The sequence below is a fragment of the Haliotis rubra genome, unplaced genomic scaffold (genome assembly GCF_003918875.1).
Source record: "Haliotis rubra isolate DU_JTF1 unplaced genomic scaffold, ASM391887v1 Scf486, whole genome shotgun sequence".
NCBI classification, from domain to species: Eukaryota; Metazoa; Mollusca; class Gastropoda; order Lepetellida; family Haliotidae; genus Haliotis; species Haliotis rubra.
This window is the reverse complement of record NW_025767175.1, coordinates 610,680-632,953: the sequence shown is the minus strand read 5'-3', so window position 1 is coordinate 632,953 and position 22,274 is coordinate 610,680. Positions and strand designations below refer to the sequence as shown.

The 22,274-nt window shown below is 39.6% G+C and overlaps 2 protein-coding genes across 9 annotated transcripts in view; both read left to right on the top strand.

Annotated features, from left to right (window-relative positions):
• The window catches only part of LOC124291212 (serine/threonine-protein kinase 26-like), an 84,873-nt gene extending 65,072 nt beyond the window's left edge, over nt 1-19,801 (top strand). For 4 of the 6 annotated variants that reach the window (XM_046728149.1, XM_046728150.1, XM_046728148.1 and 1 more), the window contains exons 8-15: nt 935-1,018; nt 3,341-3,454; nt 8,894-8,968; nt 12,478-12,564; nt 12,854-12,970; nt 16,759-16,863; nt 17,732-17,940; nt 19,225-19,801. In XM_046728149.1, coding sequence (XP_046584105.1) covers nt 935-1,018; nt 3,341-3,454; nt 8,894-8,968; nt 12,478-12,564; nt 12,854-12,970; nt 16,759-16,863; nt 17,732-17,940; nt 19,225-19,234 — 801 coding nt within the window. In that variant the 3' untranslated portion in view covers nt 19,235-19,801. The remainder of the gene's footprint in view (nt 1-934; nt 1,019-3,340; nt 3,455-8,893; nt 8,969-12,477; nt 12,565-12,853; nt 12,971-16,758; nt 16,864-17,731; nt 17,941-19,224) is intronic. The other 2 variants (XM_046728152.1, XM_046728153.1) reach the window with 2 other exon arrangements.
• Nucleotides 19,802-19,830: 29 nt separating this feature from the next.
• Nucleotides 19,831-21,170, top strand: LOC124291213. Of its 3 annotated transcripts, none has more exons than XM_046728156.1 (2): nt 19,831-19,885; nt 19,987-21,170. In XM_046728156.1, the coding sequence occupies exons 1-2, from the start codon at nt 19,881-19,883 to the stop codon at nt 20,483-20,485; spliced, it is 504 nt and encodes a 167-aa protein (XP_046584112.1). In that variant the 5' UTR covers nt 19,831-19,880; the 3' UTR covers nt 20,486-21,170. The 3 variants fall into 3 exon arrangements, with proteins under 3 accessions (XP_046584112.1, XP_046584111.1, XP_046584110.1); XM_046728155.1 differs by having other exon boundaries at nt 19,835-19,903; nt 20,005-21,170; XM_046728154.1 differs by lacking the exon at nt 19,831-19,885 and having other exon boundaries at nt 19,946-20,426; nt 20,476-21,170.
• The last annotated feature ends 1,104 nt before the right edge of the window (nt 21,171-22,274 follow it).

The window sequence follows — 22,274 nt, the reverse complement described above, 5'->3', positions numbered from 1 at the left end:
ACTTGTGTCAGAGTATCTAAGCTCTGACATAGGTAGCTTTGTGAGAGAATCCTGCTGTTGAAGCTTGTATATAGGTAATTAACCACCACAGAACATGCTGCAGCCTACAAGATGAAAGCAATTAACAACTCACGAGCCAACTAAAGCTTTGCATCACAGTGGTGTATCTGTATGACTAGTGACTGGGGAACCACTATTTGAACAACCAGATGTGATTGGATGATACCACAAATATGCGGTTCCACAAGACAAATTCCAGTGGACATGAGTAAGAACATGTGTCGGACTGACTGTTTTATTGAAAAATATCAGCCTGGCTGGAGTTACGATTAGTTTTTATTTTTCGAATCAAATTGTGAAAGAGGTAGTTCAAAAGGAAATGTCTTGAGTCCTTCCTGAATTTTAATAGCCTCAGACTTGTAAGTTAATGTTACTTTGTAAATTTGAATCCCAGCTTCCATATTTTATATCCCAGAATGGAAGTACTGTCATTGTTTGAATGTAAGCAAGGTAATCGAGTGGAATTGGTGGATAGCTATTTTCCATGTAAATACATGGCAAACATACAGAATTAATACAATTGGCAAGCATCCACTTGCTGCAACAATAATAGTTCAGAAAAAACTGTACTTAATTACACTGTACATCGGGCTAGAGTGAACCGTATTTCTTACCTAGCGAATGCTAAAAATGTGTGCATTTAATATTCAGTACAATAATTCTAGAACTAGTGGCTAGATCCTTAGTTTCAATTGTCATTTTCATGTATTAATAAAACCAAAATATCCAATAACATTGCAAAAGAAACTTGATTTAGGACCAGTTCTGAAATCTTCTTCTGCATGATTCCTGGAGAATGTTGTGATCAGCCTCGATGTGTTCTTTGGTTCTAGTCGGCCATTTTGTTTGAATGCATGCGTGCCTTGTGTTGTAGATGGCTCGTGTAAATAACCCAGTGCCCAAACGTCAGGCACCCCCTGTGCCACTCCCACAGAGTGACAATTCACATCTCATAGAGGTATCCATCTTGACACTGAAGTGGTGACTGACTAACTCACACTTTAACTTGCTCCTTCACTATAGCTGAGTTCACTTGCACACCGACCTTTCTTCCTGTTGTGTAGTTTTAGACTGAATATTATTGTCTGTTTTCTCTCACAAATATCTGTTGCTGTTTTTTATACAAGATTAGTTTAGCTGTTTTTGTCTTCCTTCGTGTTACAATTAAATTTTATTTAGTTATTTTTTATTGCTCATTTTTACACTAAAAGTTTTGTTCTTCTTATAATGCAAAATAAATATTCCTTTCTATTATTTTATATACTTTTTAGAAATATTTCAAGGATCTATTTTAGACACTAAGATGTTCCAAGGTAGGCTGTCCATATTCACCTTCACAAACTGTCTTTTAAATAGAATTAGTCCATTTCAAAATTGTAAGTTTTACTACAGCAATAGATTGCTTTTTTAATCCAATCAACTGCATTTTGGAGACATCTCCACTCTTTCCTGAAAATGTTAACTATTATCGATGGTGTTTCAAATCATGTGTTGCTTAAAAATGTATGTTATTTTAACAGTACTTGTTAGTGAACTAGTCCAGAAAGTGCTATCTTTATGTGTAATAATTTTGACATTCTGAAAGGTGTTGATTTGGCTAGAAAGTTTGTGAAGGATGAAGTGTGAACAAGCAGAATCATCTTTGTTTGGAACTGATATGGTTTATTTGTAGTCTTCATAGTGTCATATTCACTTCATTTATCATCTCACTCAGATAGATTGAATCAGTAGATTGAAACCTTAATAGTTCCATTTTATGATTTCAATTTTTTTACGTTAAACGTTTTACAAATGTTGACACTTGACGAATGGGTTTAGGTAATATACGAGTATAAATATTCATTAGGATATTTGAATCTGAGAAAGTTTACACCACAGTGGGAAAATAGCTTCATGTTGAAATACTGGAATAAAGGGACACATCTCTCTGCTTCTTACAGTGAAATGGTGTAGAAAAAACTCACATTCTACCCAAATTAGCTGTACTGATTGGCACAGTGTACACACTATGATCTTTACTTTTGTACCATAAACAGAATCAACATTGAAAGGGGTCTTAAATAAGCTGACAACCATTGTTTTGTAAGTTACAGGCTGACTATTTGATCGCCTGGAAATTTCATTTTGGACTGACAGTGTTGAGAATCCCCACATGGGTACATTGTGTGAAGCCCATGTCCGATGTCCCCTGCCGTGATGTTGCTGGAATATTGCTAAAACCGGCGTAAAACCAAACTCAGTCAGTCAGTCAGTTGAGATGGGAAAATGTGTATATCGACATTGTAAGACACAAACTTGATCATTAATAATTTCCTTGAACCAACCCCCACCATTGGCTTGTGACAGACAGTTACAAAGGTACATGTAAAGATCAGAAAAATTGAAATGATAATGAAGCAAGGCCAGAGTGAGTGTTGAAGTTAGTTCCCTGTTAGTTCAGTTATCAGCTCAACTTCTTTAACAGAGGAATTTTCATGGATGAAGATAAACATCTTGCAGAAATTACTAATTTGGAAAAAGTATTATAGTCTAGTATTAAAGTGAACTGTATGTGCCACTTGCCCTTTATGTAATATATATAGTATTTCTGATTTTGTTCTGTATGGTTTGTTAGTCTTTCTCCTTCCGCTGATACAATTTCCCCTTGAAATGTCCTATCCTCTTGCAATAACTGTATATTGTCTGTTTACTCTTTAATATTGTCAGTGTTTATTTCCTAACAACTTTCATAATGATCATTATGTTTATCCCTGTAGCCAAATCTCTTCAAAATGATGGCAGCTGTGAAAAACTGCAAAATTGCACCTTGAAGCAATACTGAGTAATTGCCTCTGAAACCTAGAAGAACCTATTTGGAATATGAAACTTCAAACAGTTCCATTTGGCTTCCCTTTGGCTTCCTTTTTTCAAAGTGTGTGCCAGTTTCTCAACTTTATCCGTTAGTGCAGTGGATATGGACAGAAATGAGAGTGATCTCCCTTAGTTGAATTAACCTTGACCTTGTTTGTGTTTCTCCCTTGCTTTGTTTGCTGTGAACATGTGTGATCCTCTTCTTTATCAGTATAACACATTACAAACTTGAACAACAGTAACAGGACAATTTGTAAAACAGAAAATTACAGATAGTATTAAACCTTGTTTATGCTCTTTAAAATAAGTTAAAAACAAACTGTTTGTCAGTATAAATCAACTGTTTTGTTTTGTACTATGTAGAATGAAATATATGTAACATAAGTGTGTTTGTTAGAGACTTGTATATTGTTGAGCCACATTTTTCCAGGACAATCGCAGTTGGGGGTTTAAGAAAGAGTTGCCTCCTCCTACGTACCCCAAACCTTATGGCGTAGGGCAAAAAGTGTACTCCGCCCATAACGTGTATCCAGGGCCAGTCCAAGTAAGTTGCGTGCTCATATATGCTCGTATTCACCGTCACGGTGGATCGAGTAGTAACCCTTATATAACCTCTACTATTGGGTCATTAATCTCCACTGTATGACTTGTATTCTTTAATGGTTGCAACGTAACACTCACATTTCTTTACACATATTCTTGTTTGGATATTTGGGAAATCCTGAAATCCACACACATTGTTTGTGATGGGCCAGAGTATTTCTTCGTGAACATATTTATGTTTTGGGGTTATTTGAGAGTTACTTGTAGCATCAGTTATATACTCACAACACCTATACTGGCTGTACAACACGACACCTATACTGGCTGTACAACACGACACTGGACCAGTGCTGCATCACAGCTGAGACTTCAGTCACATGCATGAGATACTAACCCTCAGTATAGCCCCAAACTGTCAACCTGAACCCAGCCTTTCCTCATGTAGTCAGAGTGATGAAATTCAGTTTATGACTAACAATTGGGTCATCTGTTAGCTGACAGTCCCTGAGTTCTACCAGAGATGGCACAGATTGTAGCAGAGTAGTTAGTGTTCCCACTTCTAACAAAAGTTTGATCCCCAACATTGGTAATCTATATGATGGCAATTCCTGGCTTTTTCTGGAATGACCTTTCCTTTCACGATGAAATCTGGTTTGGATTCCTCGCATGGGTACAGCGTGTAAAGCCCATGTTGCTTCAGTATTGCTGATAACGGCATCCATCTATACTCACTGCACTGGTTTGGATTGGTGTTCACACTATCATCCATTGGTTTGGCTGGATAGACTGATGTTCACCTTACAAGAGGACAAATTGTGAAATCCATACCAGCAGTGATAGCTGGTATGCACCTCATGAGGGATTCTGGATTAGAAAAATGTCCCAGCATTCATGCTTGTCATAAGCAGTGACATAATGGATCTGGGTTATATTCTGGTTGCTAATCCGTGAAGATCCAGGTTAGAATTGGTCTTCTGTAACCCATGCTTGTTGTAAGAGGCAACACGGGATCCGGTGATCAGACTCACTGACTTGGTTGAGACATGTCATCGGTTCCCAATTGCGTAGATCGATGCTCATCCTGTTGATCACTGGATTGTCTGGTCCAGACTCGACTGCCGCCATATAGCTGGAATATTTCGAGTACAGCGTTAAACAGCAAACCAACCACATCATTCTGGTTGCTTGAAATTCCTCATTGCTCATGATATCAATCATTGTATTGTCTGGTCCAGACTCGAGTATTTACATGATGCCGTCCCCAGCTGGAATATTGCTGATTGAGGTTTAAAGAACATAGACTGTGCTGCATTACTGGTGTCTGTCGCCTATTCTATCCCGTGCTGCTGTGTGCAGGGGCGGTGGGGTAGCCTAGTGGTTATAGCATTCGCTCATCTCACCGAAGACCCGGGTTCCATTCCCCACATGGGTACAATGTGTGAAGCCCATTTCTGGTGTCACCCACAGTGATATTGCTGGAATATTGCTAAAAGCGGCAAAAAACCATACTCACTCACTCTAAATGCCTCTATGTGGTCGCACTGTATTTCATTTTATGAAGGGGAAAATGGGTTTGGCTGTAAAATAACACATTCTGTTTGGTGAATGATCATCTGTTTCATCAGTCATCCATCACAACATCCATCGGTTTAGAATATTGCACAACAGATTCAGTGACTTCCATCACCATCACATGCACTGCATCTGTAGTTTCACATCGCCTGCACTGATCTGTAATTATGCACGATCCACACTTACAATGAGACATGGCCACAACAGATGAACAGTTTGTTCTTTGTCAGGGCCCACTTTCTTTTGTCAGTATTTTCATGCTTTTTCTACAAGGGATAATGGGATTACTATTAGCTAAATTTTGAACAAAATTCACTGTGAACAAGAAATATTTAAAAGAAAAATATATTAGAACACCCAAATAATTTGTTGTGGCCAAAAAGGTTAGTATAAAATTCTTGATGTACTTTTACATTCAACCCCCTGAGATGTAACTTTTATGCATTTAAAGACTCATCTATTTCTCCGCTACAAGTGACTTCCAATCATCCGTACCTGCCAGCTGTATATAGTTTTAACTTGATTTTAGGAAGCGCTTTGAGCATATCCCTGTGACGTGGAAAGGTGCTATATAAATGGCCTATTATTATTATTATTATTATTATTATTATTTAGATAGCTGCTTACAGTTACATGTGTTCTGGTGAAAATATTCAGCAGGCAGTTATATTTCACTAACACCTGTAGAAAGTACATCAGAATTTTATATAATGCACCTAACAATATTGACAACCATACTTGATGTTTTAATGGTTAGACATTTTGTAATGTGTATATTACATACTTTTACTTCAGGGTAGTGCTATATATTGTTTGTAGTAAATAGATGCCAACTAACTCATTATCTAACCTACTCCATATAGACTTCGTATATTATACTCAACAAATATAATTAGGTATCCTGAATATTTTGGGGAGTATTTTTCTTGTTATGAAGACTAAAAATATCCTCCAAAATATCCTTGATCCTTTTCTTTTTGTTTGGTATATATTCTTTTGTTTGAATTGTTTGTTTCTTTCATTTTATTAAGATAATTTTGTTTTCATTAGAAATATAATTTTTATCAAATGGCATGAGTCTTCAAAAGAATTTGTTTTAAAGTATCACACAAAGGCATGTGCATGAATTCAGTCCTTTCATACTTTTCTTTGATTGATTTGTGATTGTTCTTATATATTTGTTTTCCTTGTTTAATCATTATTTTTTCTTTTTGATTAACCTTCTGTTGCTCCCTTCAGCCCCTAACCAGCATAATGAGAGGGCATAATTGCACAAATTGAAATTTATGTTTAAACATAACAATGCACTGTTATGAAAACTAATTAATACAGTTATGAAAGTGCCATGTAAGATTTTGTTGCTCTGTATCTCAAAGTTGTCTCAGCACAAAGGTACACGTTAACGCGTGGGAGATACGTTGATCTTAGTGCTAAGATCTGTCTCCCAAAGCCATCTTAGCACACGACTCCCCCATGTCTATGTTAAAGCATGGGAGTTACCATGATCTCAGTGCTAAGATCTGTCTCTCAAGGCCATCTGAGCATATGACTCCCCCATGTCTATGTTAAAGCATGGGAGTTACCATGATCTCAGTGCTAAGATCTGTCTCTCAAGGCCATCTTAGCACCATGACTCAGTGCTAAGATCTCCTCAAGGCCATGTCTATGTTAAAGCATGGGAGTTACCATGATCTCAGTGCTAAGATCTGTCTCCCAAAGCCATCTTAGCATATGACTCCCCCATGTCTATGTTAAAGCATGGGAGTTACCATGATCTCAGTGCTAAGATCTGTCTCTCAAGGCCATCTGAGCATATGACTCCCCATGTCTATGCTAAAATGGCTGGAGTTACCATGATCTTAGTGCTAAGATCTGTCTCTCAAGGCCATCTGGAGCATATGACTCCCCATGTCTATGCTAAAGCATGGGAGATACCATGATCTCAGTGCTAAGATCTGTCTCCCAAAGCCATCTTAGCACACGACTCCCCCATGTCTATGCTAAAGCATGGGAGTTACCATGATCTCAGTGCTAAGATCTGTCTCTCAAGGCCATCTGAGCATATGACTCCCCCATGTCTATGTTAAAGCATGGAGTTACCATGATCTCAGTGCTAAGATCTGTCTCTCAAGGCCATCTTAGCATATGACTCCCCCATGTCTATGTTAAAGCATGGGAGTTACCATGATCTCAGTGCTAAGATCTGTCTCTCAAGGCCATCTGAGCATATGACTCCCCCATGTCTATGTTAAAGCATGGGAGTTACCATGATCTCAGTGCTAAGATCTGTCTCTCAAGGCCATCTGAGCATATGACTCCCCCATGTCTATGTTAAAGCATGGGAGTTACCATGATCTCAGTGCTAAGATCTGTCTCTCAAGGCCATCTGAGCATATGACTCCCCCATGTCTATGTTAAAGCATGGGGGTTACCATGATCTCAGTGCTAAGATCTGTCTCCCAAAGCCATCTTAGCACATGACTCCCCCATGTCTATGTTAAAGCATGGGAGTTACCATGATCTCAGTGCTAAGATCTGTCTCTCAAGGCCATCTTAGCATATGACTCCCCCATGTCTATGTTAAAGCATGGGAGTTACCATGATCTCAGTGCTAAGATCTGTCTCTCAAGGCCATCTGAGCATATGACTCCCCCATGTCTATGTTAAAGCATGGGAGTTACCATGATCTCAGTACTAAGATCTGTCTCTCAAGGCCATCTTAGCATATGACTCCCCCATGTCTATGTTAAAGCATGGGAGTTACCATGATCTCAGTGCTAAGATCTGTCTCTCAAGGCCATCTGAGCATATGACTCCCCCATGTCTATGTTAAAGCATGGGAGTTACCATGATCTCAGTGCTAAGATCTGTCTCTCAAGGCCATCTGAGCATATGACTCCCCCATGTCTATGTTAAAGCATGGGAGTTACCATGATCTCAGTGCTAAGATCTGTCTCTCAAGGCCATCTTAGCATATGACTCCCCCATGTCTATGTTAAAGCATGGGAGTTACCATGATCTCAGTGCTAAGATCTGTCTCTCAAGGCCATCTGAGCATATGACTCCCCCATGTCTATGTTAAAGCATGGGAGTTACCATGATCTCAGTGCTAAGATCTGTCTCTCAAGGCCATCTGAGCATATGACTCCCCCATGTCTATGTTCAAGCGTGGGAGTTACCATGATCTCAGTGCTAAGATCCCATGTGGTTAGAGACCATGGTACTGGACAGCAAGGTCGGACATGAAAGCAAAGAATGTCTTGACACAGGCTCCTGTTCTTCAAAGCTGCCTTGGTTCCACAGCTGTCTTAGTCTGTGTTTAATACATGAGATACAATTGCCTTAGCACTGAAATCTCGTGGAATGAGTCTCAGTTGAAGGTTTCAACTGAGATGTTGTCACAAGCAATACAGATGCTATAAAAACCGTAATGTGCCTGTTAGTAGTAATTTTAACTAATTCAACAGGAAATTTGGTTATATTAATGTGAATGCTTCAATCCAGCCTGTGTGTCAGCACAATATTCATGGTTTATCATCCCACAGGAGCTGACCAGCTGTGACCTAATAACTGGAATCATGTTTTGTTGGAGCATTAAAGTCAGCTCGCTCACGTTTTGCTGTATTATTTGGGGGATTAATCGTTTTCATTTCATGATTTGAAGTTTTGATCATTTAAGTTAGTAAATGTGGTGATTGAATTTGTTTTTCTTCTAAATCTAACAAAATCAATATGTGTCTTATTGCCCTCCCATTGTGCCCTGTGTGTGTTTTCTCTTTTTCTGTTCCTGTTTCCTCCACCCCACCCATTGACACCCCCCCCCCCAGGGCATGAACTAGTGTTGACATATCTTGCTGCTCTCTTCTAGCATGTCAGTGCTGGTCAAGTTAATCATGGTCGAAGTGAGTCTGCCCCTGTTTTGACAGAGTCCCAAAATGATTTCGTAAGTTAACCAAATTTTACCCTTGCCACACTGTGGCCCAATATTTTGCATCTGTTTGTGTTGACATTTGTGTTCAATTGTGTTTCACAGATAATGTTATAATGCATAGCAATGTTTTCAAATTGCCAGCTTACATTTGCTTTTCAAGCCTTTTTGCTAAACTTTTCACTGCATCTTTTAAGTCATTGCTTGATTGAAGTAAACTTTTTTTAAATTAAAGATTGCAATAAAAGCTTGTTTACACTATGCCTTTACCAACGCTTCCTTCCTTGCAATGTGAAATGATTTATGATTTTACCTTAATACTTCTTCTCCTTAATCACTGAAACTGTTACCCACTTATTTTTGAGTCACCATGTTGTTGTACAGCATCATGCTTTCATGGATGAAGTGAGATGGTTCCAGGTGTTAATGACAATATATCACTTATGGAACCTTCTTCTGGAATGCAACTTCACGGGTTTGTGTACACTACGCTCCTCTGTCACTGAATACATACCTATAACACTCAATATAGGGGTCACTTGTGCCTATTGTCAAAAGGGCTGTGGGGTAGCCAAGTGGTTAAATCATTCGCTCGGCACGCCATAGACCCAGGTTCGATTCCCCACATGGGTTCAATGTGTGAAGCCTATTTTGGGTGTCCCCCGCTGTGATGTTGCTGGAATACTGTTAAAAGCGCCATAAAACCAAACTCACTCACTCCCTATTGTTGAGTATCCAACATTCGCCTTTTTGATAAAGTAAATAATATTACAAAGTGTGCTCTGATATTATTCTAATTATCATGGATAAATCAAACTACCAGTCTTGAGGTCACTCACTGCATTTGCAGAAATACCTGTGCCAACTTCTTTCGGAACCTACATCTCTTCCGACCTTTTTTGTATTCTTACCTATGTAACATGAGTGCTCATTGGTCAGGATGTTTGCTAGTTTCCCTCTTCCTTGAAGCAGGCATTCATTTGATTTGTTAGTTAAGAAAGCAAGTACATAATATCTGGCAGTATGTATTCACAGTGATGGAGGAATGTAGTGTCTGGAAAACCGTTGCAGGAATGCTGTCTGGAATCCTCCTCAATTCAGGCTGCCATGTTTATGGGACAGTCATCATTTTTTTAGGGGTGGTGGGGTAGCCTAGTGGTTAAAGCGTTGGCTCGCCACGCCGAAGACACGGGTTCGAATCCCCACATGGGTACAATGTGTGAAGCCCATTTCTGGTGTCCCCCGCCGTGATGTTGCTGGAATATTGCTAAAAGCGCGTAAAACCAAACTCAGTCAGTCAGTCAGTCAGTCATTTTTTTAAAAAAATGAAAAAGCACCCAGTCTATAGAATTTGGGTGACATTACTAAAGTGTAGAAAAGTTATGATATTTAATCCTACAAGTGCTATCTTTTTGTCATAACCATCTTCAGCTTTCCCAAAAAAACTGACAGAGGGCAAACAAACTATGGAATGTGAGATAGAAATAGCCACACAAATTACAGGCAAAATGCAATTGGTTTGTAGCAGTCTCCTTTTAAAATGAGGCAGGTTTTTAATCATTGCGAAAGAGACTTTATGAGTGCTGTCTCTTAATTTTATTTGTGTCTTGTTTGCAATATTTCACATTTTGTTTGCTGTCGACTGGTTTTCTTTGGGTGAGTTTCCATCTGTTTTAACCATTGCCTAATTCTTCATCTTGTTCTTCATCACTGACATCAGGGTTATCAAGTATTTTAACATTGTGTCATTTGTAGATATATTAGCATCTATAATCAGTGTTACCCATCTACATACCCACATTAACACATAGTGAAGTATGATCAATATCATAATCCTCAGTGTTATACATTGTACAGGATAATCAGTGTTACCAACCACATACCCATTGTTACTTTGCAAAGTATAATGCATGCTATCATCTACATACCCATTGTTATACATTGTACAAGATAATCATTGTTACAATCTACATACCCATTGTTATACAATGTACAAGATAATCATTGTTACCATCTACATACCAAATGTTATACAATGTACAGGTTAATCAATAATATCATCTACATACCCAGTGTTATACATTGTACAAGATAATCATTGTTACAATCTACATACCCATTGTTATACAATGTACAAGATAATCATTGTTACCATCTACATACCCATTGTTATACAATGTGGGCGGTGGGGTAGCCTAATGGTTAAAGCGTTGGCTCGTCACGCCGAAGACCCGGGTTCGAATCCCCACATGGGTACAATGTGTGAAGCCCATTTCTGGTGTCCCCCGCCGTGATGTTGCTGGAATATTGCTAAAAGCGGCGTAAAACCAAACTCAGTCAGTCAGTCAGTGTTATACAATGTACAAGATAATCATTGTTACAATCTACATACCCATTGTTATACAATGTACAAGATAATCATTGTTACAATCTACATACCCAGTGTTATACAATGTACAAGATAATCATTGTTACCATCTACATACCCATTGTTATACAGTGTACAAGATAATCATTGTTACCATCTACATACCCATTGTTATACAATGTACAAGATAATCATTGTTACCATCTACATACCCATTGTTATACAGTGTACAAGATAATCATTGTTACAATCTACATACCCATTGTTATACAATGTACAAGATAATCATTGTTACAATCTACATACCCATTGTTATACAATGTACAAGATAATCATTGTTACAATTTACATACCCATTGTTATACAGTGTACAAGATAATCATTGTTACCATCTACATACCCATTGTTATACAGTGTACAAGATAATCATTGTTACCATCTGCATACCCATTTTTATACAATGTACAAGATAATCATTGTTACAATCTACATACCCATTGTTATACAATGTACAGGATAATCATTGTTACAATCTGCATACCCATTTTTATACAATGTACAAGATAATCCTTGTTACCATCTACATACACAATATCATCCATGGTACAGTAGTTACTATGTTATCATCAGCATGTCCAGTGTTGTTCAACATGTTGTCAAGACAAGCTAGTCATGTTGTACAAGCTCCCACCTGTGTCTAGTTGCAGTAGATAGCTACATGGTTGCTTGCTTTGTGAAGAATTGACCCTGCCAATATCTGCACGGGAGTTTCTTTGTATCACAAGATTCAGTCACCTTCCCCCAGTAAATTCATTGTAAATCCATATTGTTAAAGTCACAATTATCCAAGAATTAGTTTCTATGTAAATTTTCTCTCATTCTGTCTTGGTTAAGTTATTTATTACTTTCTACTTAATTTTTCTTTTTTTATGCAATATGTGTTTTCTTATATTGTAGGGCATGACCTGTACGATGTCGTAGACTTGTTGAATGTTGTAGCTTTGTGTAAGCCCATGTAACACTATTGTCATTAACCAATCACATCATAGTAGAGCAGTAACCTCGCAGTACTGTGTCTCACCGTTAGCTCTGTATATGGGGAGTTCATTGTGGTTGTGGTATTTTTTCGCATTTTGACCGGTTTATCTTCTTCCAGTCCCCAGGCTCTAAACATCTCCGTAGTCGGTCGGACATTGCTCAGCCCGTCTCACCACCCAAATATAACACACCCCCTCAACAGGAAGTAAGTCACAGGGGAGATAACTCCTGTTGGATAGCTCCAACTATTACCATTCTGTTGGATAAAGTGTTCAAAAACTCATCAAATAAATTAATGAAAGACCCTTTGGAATTTCATCTTTTGCCTTTTTTTAGATAAAGTGTGCAAAACTTATCAATTCCTCAACAAATAAATTCATTTTCATTGTAACAGAAACTTGTTTGGTGAAATTTCTAGAGAATATCGTGATCGGCATTAAATGATAGCTGTGGCGTCCATTTTCCTGGCTAACAACTGTTCAATTTGCCTTCAGCGTTACGACATGAGGCCTAAATCTCAATACGATATTCCAAACAATAGCCAATCCAATCCCCGGGCTACCCCGCGGCAGCCACCTCAGTATGTCCATCCACCTCATGGGTATTCAAGTGTAAGTTGTTTTTTTGTCCGCATGTACATGTATCCTGCTCTAGCCAACCAACTGGTCCTCGCCATCAGGTTCCCGCTTGCATCGTTGTACATCCAGAATGTTGGCGCTGGGACGTCCACTGTCTGCCTGGTTGCAGCACTGCATGCTCTCACCCCTTGTACACTCATATCGCTGCCAACTGTTCCCAACATTTCGTATTTGTTACGACTTGAAATATGAAAACAGGACATATTTTTAATTTCATAAGAATGATAGGTTATTATTTTAAAATTCATATGAATATTATGACAATTTATAGGTCCAGTAACCAAAAGCTGAAATTTTACGACATTGGTAAAGTGATGTCTTTGTTTAGCCTCTCATGCACGCATTTATCAACGGATATTAAAGCTATTTATGGTGTTGCATCTATCAATTCTATTATCTAAACAGCTCCATTTGTCTTATGGACAGTTTCTGTAGCCTAAATAGACAATAAGTGTAAAATTATCATCTGAGTTTCGGAATCACGTCATATTGTTGGGCAGTGATGGCTGATCACAAGATCGTAACAAAGTACTATTTGTAGTTTCAGGAAAGTTGGCGGCTGTGTATTCACAAACCCTACACAACTACATGATTTCATACTGGTTCTTCTACACGTCTTTGAAAATTTGTATACATAGAAATCTTGGCAGTTATACATCAGCCATTGATATGTGCTTTAGAGTAGTGGTATATAATAATATCATTTTGTGGATCAGTGTTATGGGTCAGGTAAGAGTGACCTCCCTTGTAGACCATTTTATACTAGCAAAACCGGTGTCTGTTCATCATATCTTACACAAATGAACAGAGAGAAAGTTACACAACTGTGTTTAAACAAAAGCTAAGACCCTATCACAATCAACAATCTCACAGTTTTCTATCTTCCCTGTGAAATGTTTCGCACAATTTAAGACTATTACCACGATCATTCTCTAGCTGCTGTTTTTGTGTAACATGTCTTGCAGAATATCTTTCAAGGGTCACTAATCGACAGCATATAGGATTTCAGTCTTGCACTGAAAAGATAGCTTTACAGACTTATTTCATCTCACCGCTGTTCAAAGCTTGTTCGTCAGCTAACTATAGCGTTATGTTCTTGATAGAATTATTCCTTTTTAACCCTTTACAAAGATTGGTCGCTATTATTCAAAACATAATTTTGGTGAATTTTAATAAAAATCTGTATTATAAGTGAATTGCAAGGTTGGTCTGTAAAACAGTGGTATTTCAGTCAGCCTTATTGTCCAACATGGGCAGGCAGACAGTCAGCTAGTTCTATTTCTACATTCCGTCTGTTGTCCAACGTACATCTATGCTTCCGAAAAACATGTACTCCTTGCACTAACAACCTTACAACCTGTATACTTCTCAGTCAGCTGCTTAACATACTAAACCCATATACCCACACAACACAACACACAGACCATCACAGGTCCTCGTGTTCATTCATTGTGTTCACAGACTTGACAGGCGATCAATGAAGCTGAATGCATTTAGTTTGGGTTGGGTGTGGTAACATTAAGCTTCTCTATTGAGGTGAAGTCAGTTCATGGAAGTAGTCTTTGAAAATCTTTGTCAGTGAGCTAATGCAATTGTCATTGGTGTGAGAAGTTTGTAAAAGTACATGTGAACTTTAGTTGTGGAGGGAGTGCTAGATCATTCTTTTTTAATTCAGTAGTTCAGCTGCGGTTCATACAATGCTGAGATGAATTCTGAATCAACTATGTTGATGACCTTGTATTTTAGTGTGGTCAGTTTGTGACTCTTTTGTGGTATTTCTTATAGAGGGTGTTGGGAATATATACTTCTATAGAAATGTGACCCAAATGATGCTCTTCCTGAAACTGTCCCGCAGTTTAAGGTGATGCTCTGTCCGGGTGTGAAGTGGGTGTGTGGAATCTGGAAAAAGCACCTGTAACAGGATGTGAAGTGGGTGTGTAGAAAGCTAGAGCGTGCATTTGTCAGGATATGCCATTGGTGATGTGAAGAAAGCACCAGCCATATGTGTGTATCTAGATAGCTTTAGGTTTGGATGGGTGTATGTCAAGATGGGATTGGTCTATGTCAAGATGGGATTGGTCTATGTCAAGATGGGATGAGTGTATGTCAAGATGGGATTGGTCTATGTCAATATGGGATGAGTGAATGTCAATATGGGATGGGTCCATGTCAAGATGGGCTGGGTCTATGTCAAGATGGGCTGGGTGTACATCAAGATGGGTTGGGTGTAAGTCAAGATGGGCTGGGTGTACGTCAAGATGGGCTGGGCTGGGTGTATGTCAAGATGGGCTGGGTGTACGTCAAGATGGGCCAGGTGTATGTCAAGATGGGCTGGGTCTATGTCAAGAAGGGCTGGGTCTATGTCAAGATGGGCTGGGTGTGGGTCAAGATGGGCTTTGTGTATGTCAAGATGGGCTGAGTCTGTCGAAATGAGCTGGGTGTACGTCAAGATGGGCTGGATGTACGTCAAGATGGGCTGGGTGTATGTCAAGAAGGGCTGGGTGTATATCAAGATGGGCCGGGTGTACGTCAAGATGGGCTGGGTGTACGTCAAGATGGGCTGGGTGTACATCAAGATGGGCTGGGTGTACGTCAAGATGGGCCGGGTGTAAGTCAAGATGGACCGGGTGTATGTCAAGATGGGCCGGGTGTATGTCAAGATGGGCTGGGTGTACGTCAAGATGGACCGGGTGTACGTCAAGATGGGCTGGGTGTATGTCAAGATGGGCTGGGTGTACGTCAAGATGGACCGGGTGTATGTCAAGATTGGCCGGGTGTACGTCAAGATGAGCTGGGTGTATGTCAAGATGGGCTGAGTGTACGTCAAGATGGGCTGGGTGTATGTCAATATTGGCTGGATGTGTGCGTCAAGATGGGCTGAGTGTACATCAAGATGGGCTGGGTCTATGACAAGATGGGCTGAGTCTGTCAAGATGGGCTGGGTGTATGTCAAGATGGGATGAGTGTACGTCAAGATGGGCTGGGTGTGTGTCAAGATGGGATGAGTGTATGTCAAGATGGGCTGGGTGTATGTCAAGATGGGCTGGGTGTGTGTCAAGATGGGCTGGGTGTGTGTCAAGATGGGCTGGGTGTGTGTCAACTGGGTGATGGGCTGGGTGTGTGTCAAGATGGACTGAGTGTGTGTCAAGATGGGTTGAGTGTGTGTCAAGATGGGCTGGGTGTATGTCAAGATGGGCTGATTGTGTGTCAAGTTGGGATGGATAAAAGAAAAACTTGAACATTTGAAGATTACATTGGTAAATAAGAAGATTTGATGAGAATACATTAATATAAGGTAAAAATATAATGTGATTATGTAATGGGATGTTTTCTACTTGAAGAGGACTTTGGTAAGATACTGCTGAAGACTGCATATTTCTGTTAATATATATATATCATATACTGTCTGATAGTTAATGGTGAAAGGCAAGGCAATACATATTATGCAACACTTATATGTGACTGGAAAGAAGGTAATATTTCCAGTCTTTTCTTTTTCTTTAACTTCAAGATTTTTCTTTAATTTTGCAAGTACTCATTTATTTGAATATGAGAGCTTTCTGTGTAAATATAGCTCTACAAATGTCAGTGTGGTGTCAAATGTGTAAAAAATGTTTATTTTCAGCTTATATGATCCATACATCCACTTCCATAAAAGCGACAAAAGATGTTGCCGACATGCTATTACCTTCTGTAAGAGATGAGTATCTAATGAGGTCTGTTGTCAGTGATCCTAACAAAACAATGCTCTTAACTTACAGCAAGCCAAGCAGCATGCACCCCAGCCACCCCGGCAGAAGGAAAATGACATCCGACCTTCACCGTCAGCTACTCTCACATGTGCGATACACCCCACACTCTCTCAGGTGAGTTGGCTTCACCTCACTGTTCGACCTGTGAAGATTCGAGTTAGAATTGTCTGTCGTAAGGGACGGCTAACAGCATCAGGTGGTCAGGCTCGCTGACTTGGTTGACACGTCATCGTATCCTAAACTGATTGTCTGGTCCAGACTTGATTATTTACAAACTGACGCCATATAGCTGGAATATTGCTGAGTATAACGCTAAACAACATACAAACCAACCTCCGCATTGTCGGCTAAGCATATTATGAAACTTAAATCAATATTGACAAGGTTCGTATTGGCTGGACAAAATGACTGTTCACATCGTATGAGGTAGTGCTGGGAATTGGTCAAATCTCATAATTAATGATTGGTTCATAACAACCGATCAATCATCGAAAATAATTGGTTAGCGTCATTTATGAAATTTTCCTGATTATGTTTGTTAATGGACAAATAAAATAAAGAAAAAACCCTGTAGTTCTTTGGTGTTTTTGCAAATTGCACAAAAGGCATTGGCAAATTTCACATCTTTAAAGGATGACTAGTAGGTTAGGAACATTAATTTCTTGGAGTCTTGAAGATAAATTCAATCATGACTTGGAACGAGCTTGTAGTGGTCATGAAATGTAACAGACAAAACCAACCTTGTGAAAAATAATGTTAATGCAAACAAGTGTTCCAGAATTGTTTGTGTTCGATTATGAGAAAACATGATCGATTGCTTGGTCGTTTAGTCACTGCGACCAATCTTCGATTATTTCAATTAATCGGACCACCACTAGTATGAGGCCATAATGAAATTGATCCTTCGTTTTTCATCAACTTCTCTCTTACCATGTTAACTTTTACCTGTGCATTCCATTAATTCCTGATCTGGCCCTCACAGCTGAAAGACGACTACCGTGATGAGTACAGGCGTCTTGGACGTCCCGTCCAGAAAACGGAGGCCATTGATGAGTTGCAGAATGCATTTGATCTGGCTGAGAAGTCATGTCCAGGGCTGGCAGATGACCTCATCTCTGGGATACTCAATCGTTTAGGGACACCGTCTTTGAGTGAAATGGACATTAGACGGGCAGTGGACAAAGTCAAAAGGTGAGAGCACATATATATCAGTGTTAAATCTAAAGAGGCAAATTCATTGCATTCATGGGGCTCCTCCCCATGGAGATTGAGATTAGAGGTTAGAAATGGTTCAGCAACTAATGCTTGTTGTAAGAGGCTAACAGGTTTGATCAGGTTTGCTGACTTGCTTACCCCACATGTCAGGGGTGGTGGGGTAGCCTAGTGGTTAAAGCATACGCTCATCACGCTGAAGACCCGGGGTCAATTCCCCACATGGGCACAATGTGTGAAGCCCATTTTTTGGTGTCCCCTGGCTTGATATTACTGGAATATTGCTAAAAGCGGTGTTTACCCAGCTCACTCACTCACTCACTCACTAATTCACTGCAGCTTGTCATAGTATGCTGAATGCATAGATCGATGCTCATGCAGTGAACCACTGGATTATCTGCAGGGTGTTAATTATAAAGAGGCAAATCCATTGCTTGGAGCCCCTTGCTGATCTGGGACCGATCCACAAAGTGCTTGTAGCACTACAATATTCATTCGCCAACAATAACTTACATAGTTACATTAGCTTGTAGCACTGCGGATAATTTGTGGATCAGGGCTCTGGTTTAGAAATGGTCAACAGCAACGGCAACCCATGCTTGTTGTAAGAAGCTAGATGTTTGATCAGGTTTGCTGACTTGGTTGCAGATATGTCATAGTGAGCTGAATGTGTAAGTTGATGCTTATACAGTAAATCACTGGATTATCTTGTTCAGATTGGATTTCAGTAAACTATGATACTAACAAACTCAAAGATACCACTAATTTTTGTTCAGTATAACTGTATTCGTTGTAAGAATTTTACAAAATATACTCAAATGACCAGTACCCAAATAAAGTTATATCCATCAGTTTGTTAGAAGTGTGTTCATTATAAACATAGTATACTGTAATCAAATATGGATCACATAATCCAGTGATTCTGACACATTTTATTCTCTGACATTATGTAATTCTTCTGTTATGTAATTAGCTGAATTACCCATGAAGATCAGGGTTAGAATTGATCTTCAGTATCCCAAGCTTGTCATAAGAGGCAACTAACAGGATCGGGTGGTCAGGCTCGCTGACTTGGTTCACACATGTCATCGTATCTGCAATGCTCAGATTGATGCTCATCCTGTTGATCACTAGATTGACTGGTCCAAACTCGATTATTTGCAGACCGTCTACACATAGCTTATATTGCTGAGTGCGGCGTAAAACTAAACTCACTCACTAATGCTAAAAACACATGTTTACAAGTTATTATTTCCTTTGCAGACCTTCCTAGGACCAACTTGAATGGGCAACTGTAACAATTTCTACTGCACTGTTGTTGCTCTGTATATAGACAATTCCATGATACTACTACGCCAACTACTGACTTGATGCTGGACTGACTGAGCTCATCAACTGAACATTGCATGAACAGTCTGCATCTACCGACACCATTCCTAAACTTAGTAGCAGCCGATGTCATCGCTCCAGAATAGCCAGAGATCCTGTAGAGGGTTCCTGGATTGTGTTCTGTATTGCCCACGGTTTCATCTTCATCAGCTTGTTGGTGATGAGGAGGAGTTATATCCCCTGTATAGGAGTTGTGTCCCCTGAAACAGCAGAAAGCGCAATACCATGGAAACAGTTCAGTTCAAAGGGTAGAGTGCTCGTTATTAGGTTTCCTACAGGTTTTGTTGGAGCAGTACTTGTTGAACTGTTATGGCAATGGAAAGAGGTTTCTAAAGGTTTCCTTTCTAATATTCACAAGATGTATTTGTGCTTGATCATGTGGAATTGTGCCATGGTGTGAATGCTGACCAAACATGAGCTTGAGATCTTCCAATATAGATTTTTTCATTGATTCCATTTGTTGCACTTTGTGAGAGGAGGGATAGATCAGATGCTGATGTCATGCTTATAGAGATCGTAATGGTGACCTGATGGATCAGATCCTGTTGCCATGAATAAAAAGAATCATCGTTAAGATCTGGTAGATCAGATCCTGATGCCCTGTTTACAGAGAGATCCTCAAAGTAACCTGGTCTGTCAGATCCTGATGCCCTGCTTACAGAGAGATCCACAAAGTGACCTGGTAGATGAGATCCTGATGCCCTGCTTACAGAGAGATCCTCAAAGTGACCTGGTCTGTCAGATTCTGATGCCCTGCTTACAGAGAGATCCTCAAAGTGACCTGGTAGATCAGATCCTGATGCCCTGCTTACAGAGAGATCCTCAAAGTGACCTGGTAGATCAGATCCTGATGCCCTGCTTACAGAAAGATCCTCAAAGTGACCTAGTAGATCAGATCCTGATGCCCTGCTTACAGAGAGATCCACAAAGTGACCTGGTAGATGAGATCCTGATGCCCTGCTTACAGAGAGATCCTCAAAGTAACCTGGTCTGTCAGATCCTGATGCCCTGCTTACAGAGAGATCCACAAAGTGACCTGGTAGATCAGATCCTGATGCCCTGCTTACAGAGAGATCCTCAAAGTGACCTGGTCTGTCAGATCCTGATGCCCTGCTTACAGAGATCCTCAAAGTGACCTGGTAGATCAGACCCTGATGTCGTGACTACAAAGAGATCCTCATTTTGACCTGACAGATCAGATCATCCTCGACAATCACAGTTGGACACAAAGCCCACTACAGCTTGTATTTGCGCTCCAGTGATGAGTTTATGTTTAAAGCAAATTTTTTGTGTTGGATATTTCTACATCTGGCATGAGGTGTACACAAGACGTTGTTGGCAGCGAACGAAACCTCAACCTTCTGTGGGAACCTGGTGTTCATCAGCCCGTGTGTGACCACACTCAGGTTCCTGTCTGTGAAGGAAACAATATGGCCAATTAAGTTACTAACACCACCTCTTCTCCAGAGGAAGAGTGTATGTTGTATTCCATACTAACATATAGGTACCCTCAAAGTAAACTCCATTGTTAACCTGACTGCAGTGTATTATAACAGCAGTATACGTATTTCATGCACATGTGTATTCCAATGAATCAGTGATATCGTAGTATAGCAGATCATGTAACGACGCGTAGTCCATGGTACACCAGAGTTAAGTGAATGTATGTAAGGGGGATAACTCTCACCCATTTGTATTGGTAGTGCATTCCAGTATTATCATATTGAGATACCTCTTTCTCGGTCCGTCACTTAAATCCACTGTGTAGATTTCCATTGCATATGGCAAGGTTTGGACAGATTAATTTCCTACCTAAAATACTCGTTTCTAAGAGCCAGGGTTACAAACAGCACTTCAAAGTACTTCGAGCCAGTAGGTTCAACTGAACAGCCTCCATGGTTGCAAGTTCAAAGTTAAAGCGAAGTGACTATGGTAGGGATAGAAATTCTGAAATGGATTTTTCAGGTGTATTTTTTGCCACGCTAATGCTGTAAATGTGAATCCTGCAGCTCCGACGCACCTGTGTCATATGAATCGTTCTGTATCTATAGGTTTATTTATGAGACGTATTTAGCCACCTTGTGCCAATAGCTGCATCTGTTTCTTAGTATGTGTCTGGGGTTTGGGAAAAATCTTCTTTCGTTTCAATTTCAACTGACTGGTCAAATGTCACTTTAGTTACTCACATTGTTGGAAGCTGTTGCTACGGTTACTCACCTAGTTTCAAAGTGGCTTTCAAACCTCAACTTGATCATTGTAGTTGGTAACACATAGCGCCACTTGTCACTGGTTACATTGGTGGTACTATGGTTACGCACTTTTTGGTTTATTACACAGTGGTGGAAGCTGTCACTAGGGTTACAGACAGTGATGGAAGCTGTTGCTATGGTTACACGCAGCAGCAGCCATTACTTCTACAGTTTTCCTATTATATCCTTTCTTGTGTATGGTTATATTTTGTTGGCAATATTCAATTTTGAGTTTGTTTCACCAAGTTAATTTCAGTCCACATTATTTTTTTAAATACAAGTTTTGAAAACACTCTGTTGGGAAATTAAATGGCTACTGTTTTATTAGCACACAAACATCCACTTGTGTAACAGTGAAGTCTTGACGAAATATACCATCTTTCCCTGAATATGCAGCAAAAATATGTTCCCTTGGCAACAAATTAGTATTTCTAAAGTGGCATATTGTGTGCTGTTGTTAAATTTGGAAGATTTGTCCTTCTATGTTTTAGGGTTGGGGCGATTCACAGATTCATCAAATTTCATTATGACAATTGTATCGCAGATCACTGGAATGTTTGTCCAGTGTAATGAGTTGATTGACAAATATTTCACATTTCGCTGAACTATTGAGTTGGAAGTTGCTCTATCGATACTAAATGATACATAGTTTTCAGTATAGAAGTAATTTTTGGC

What these genes read in the sequence shown, in the direction of transcription:
- LOC124291213 (XM_046728154.1), top strand. Translation starts at nt 19,946, where the DNA reads ATGCCCTGTTTACAGAGAGATCCTCAAAGTAACCTGGTCTGTCAGATC. An exon ending in GCCCTGCTTACAGAGAGATC is followed by an intron (nt 20,427 to 20,475) that starts CTCAAAGTGACC and finishes CTTACAGAGATC; the next exon opens with CTCAAAGTGACCTGGTAGAT.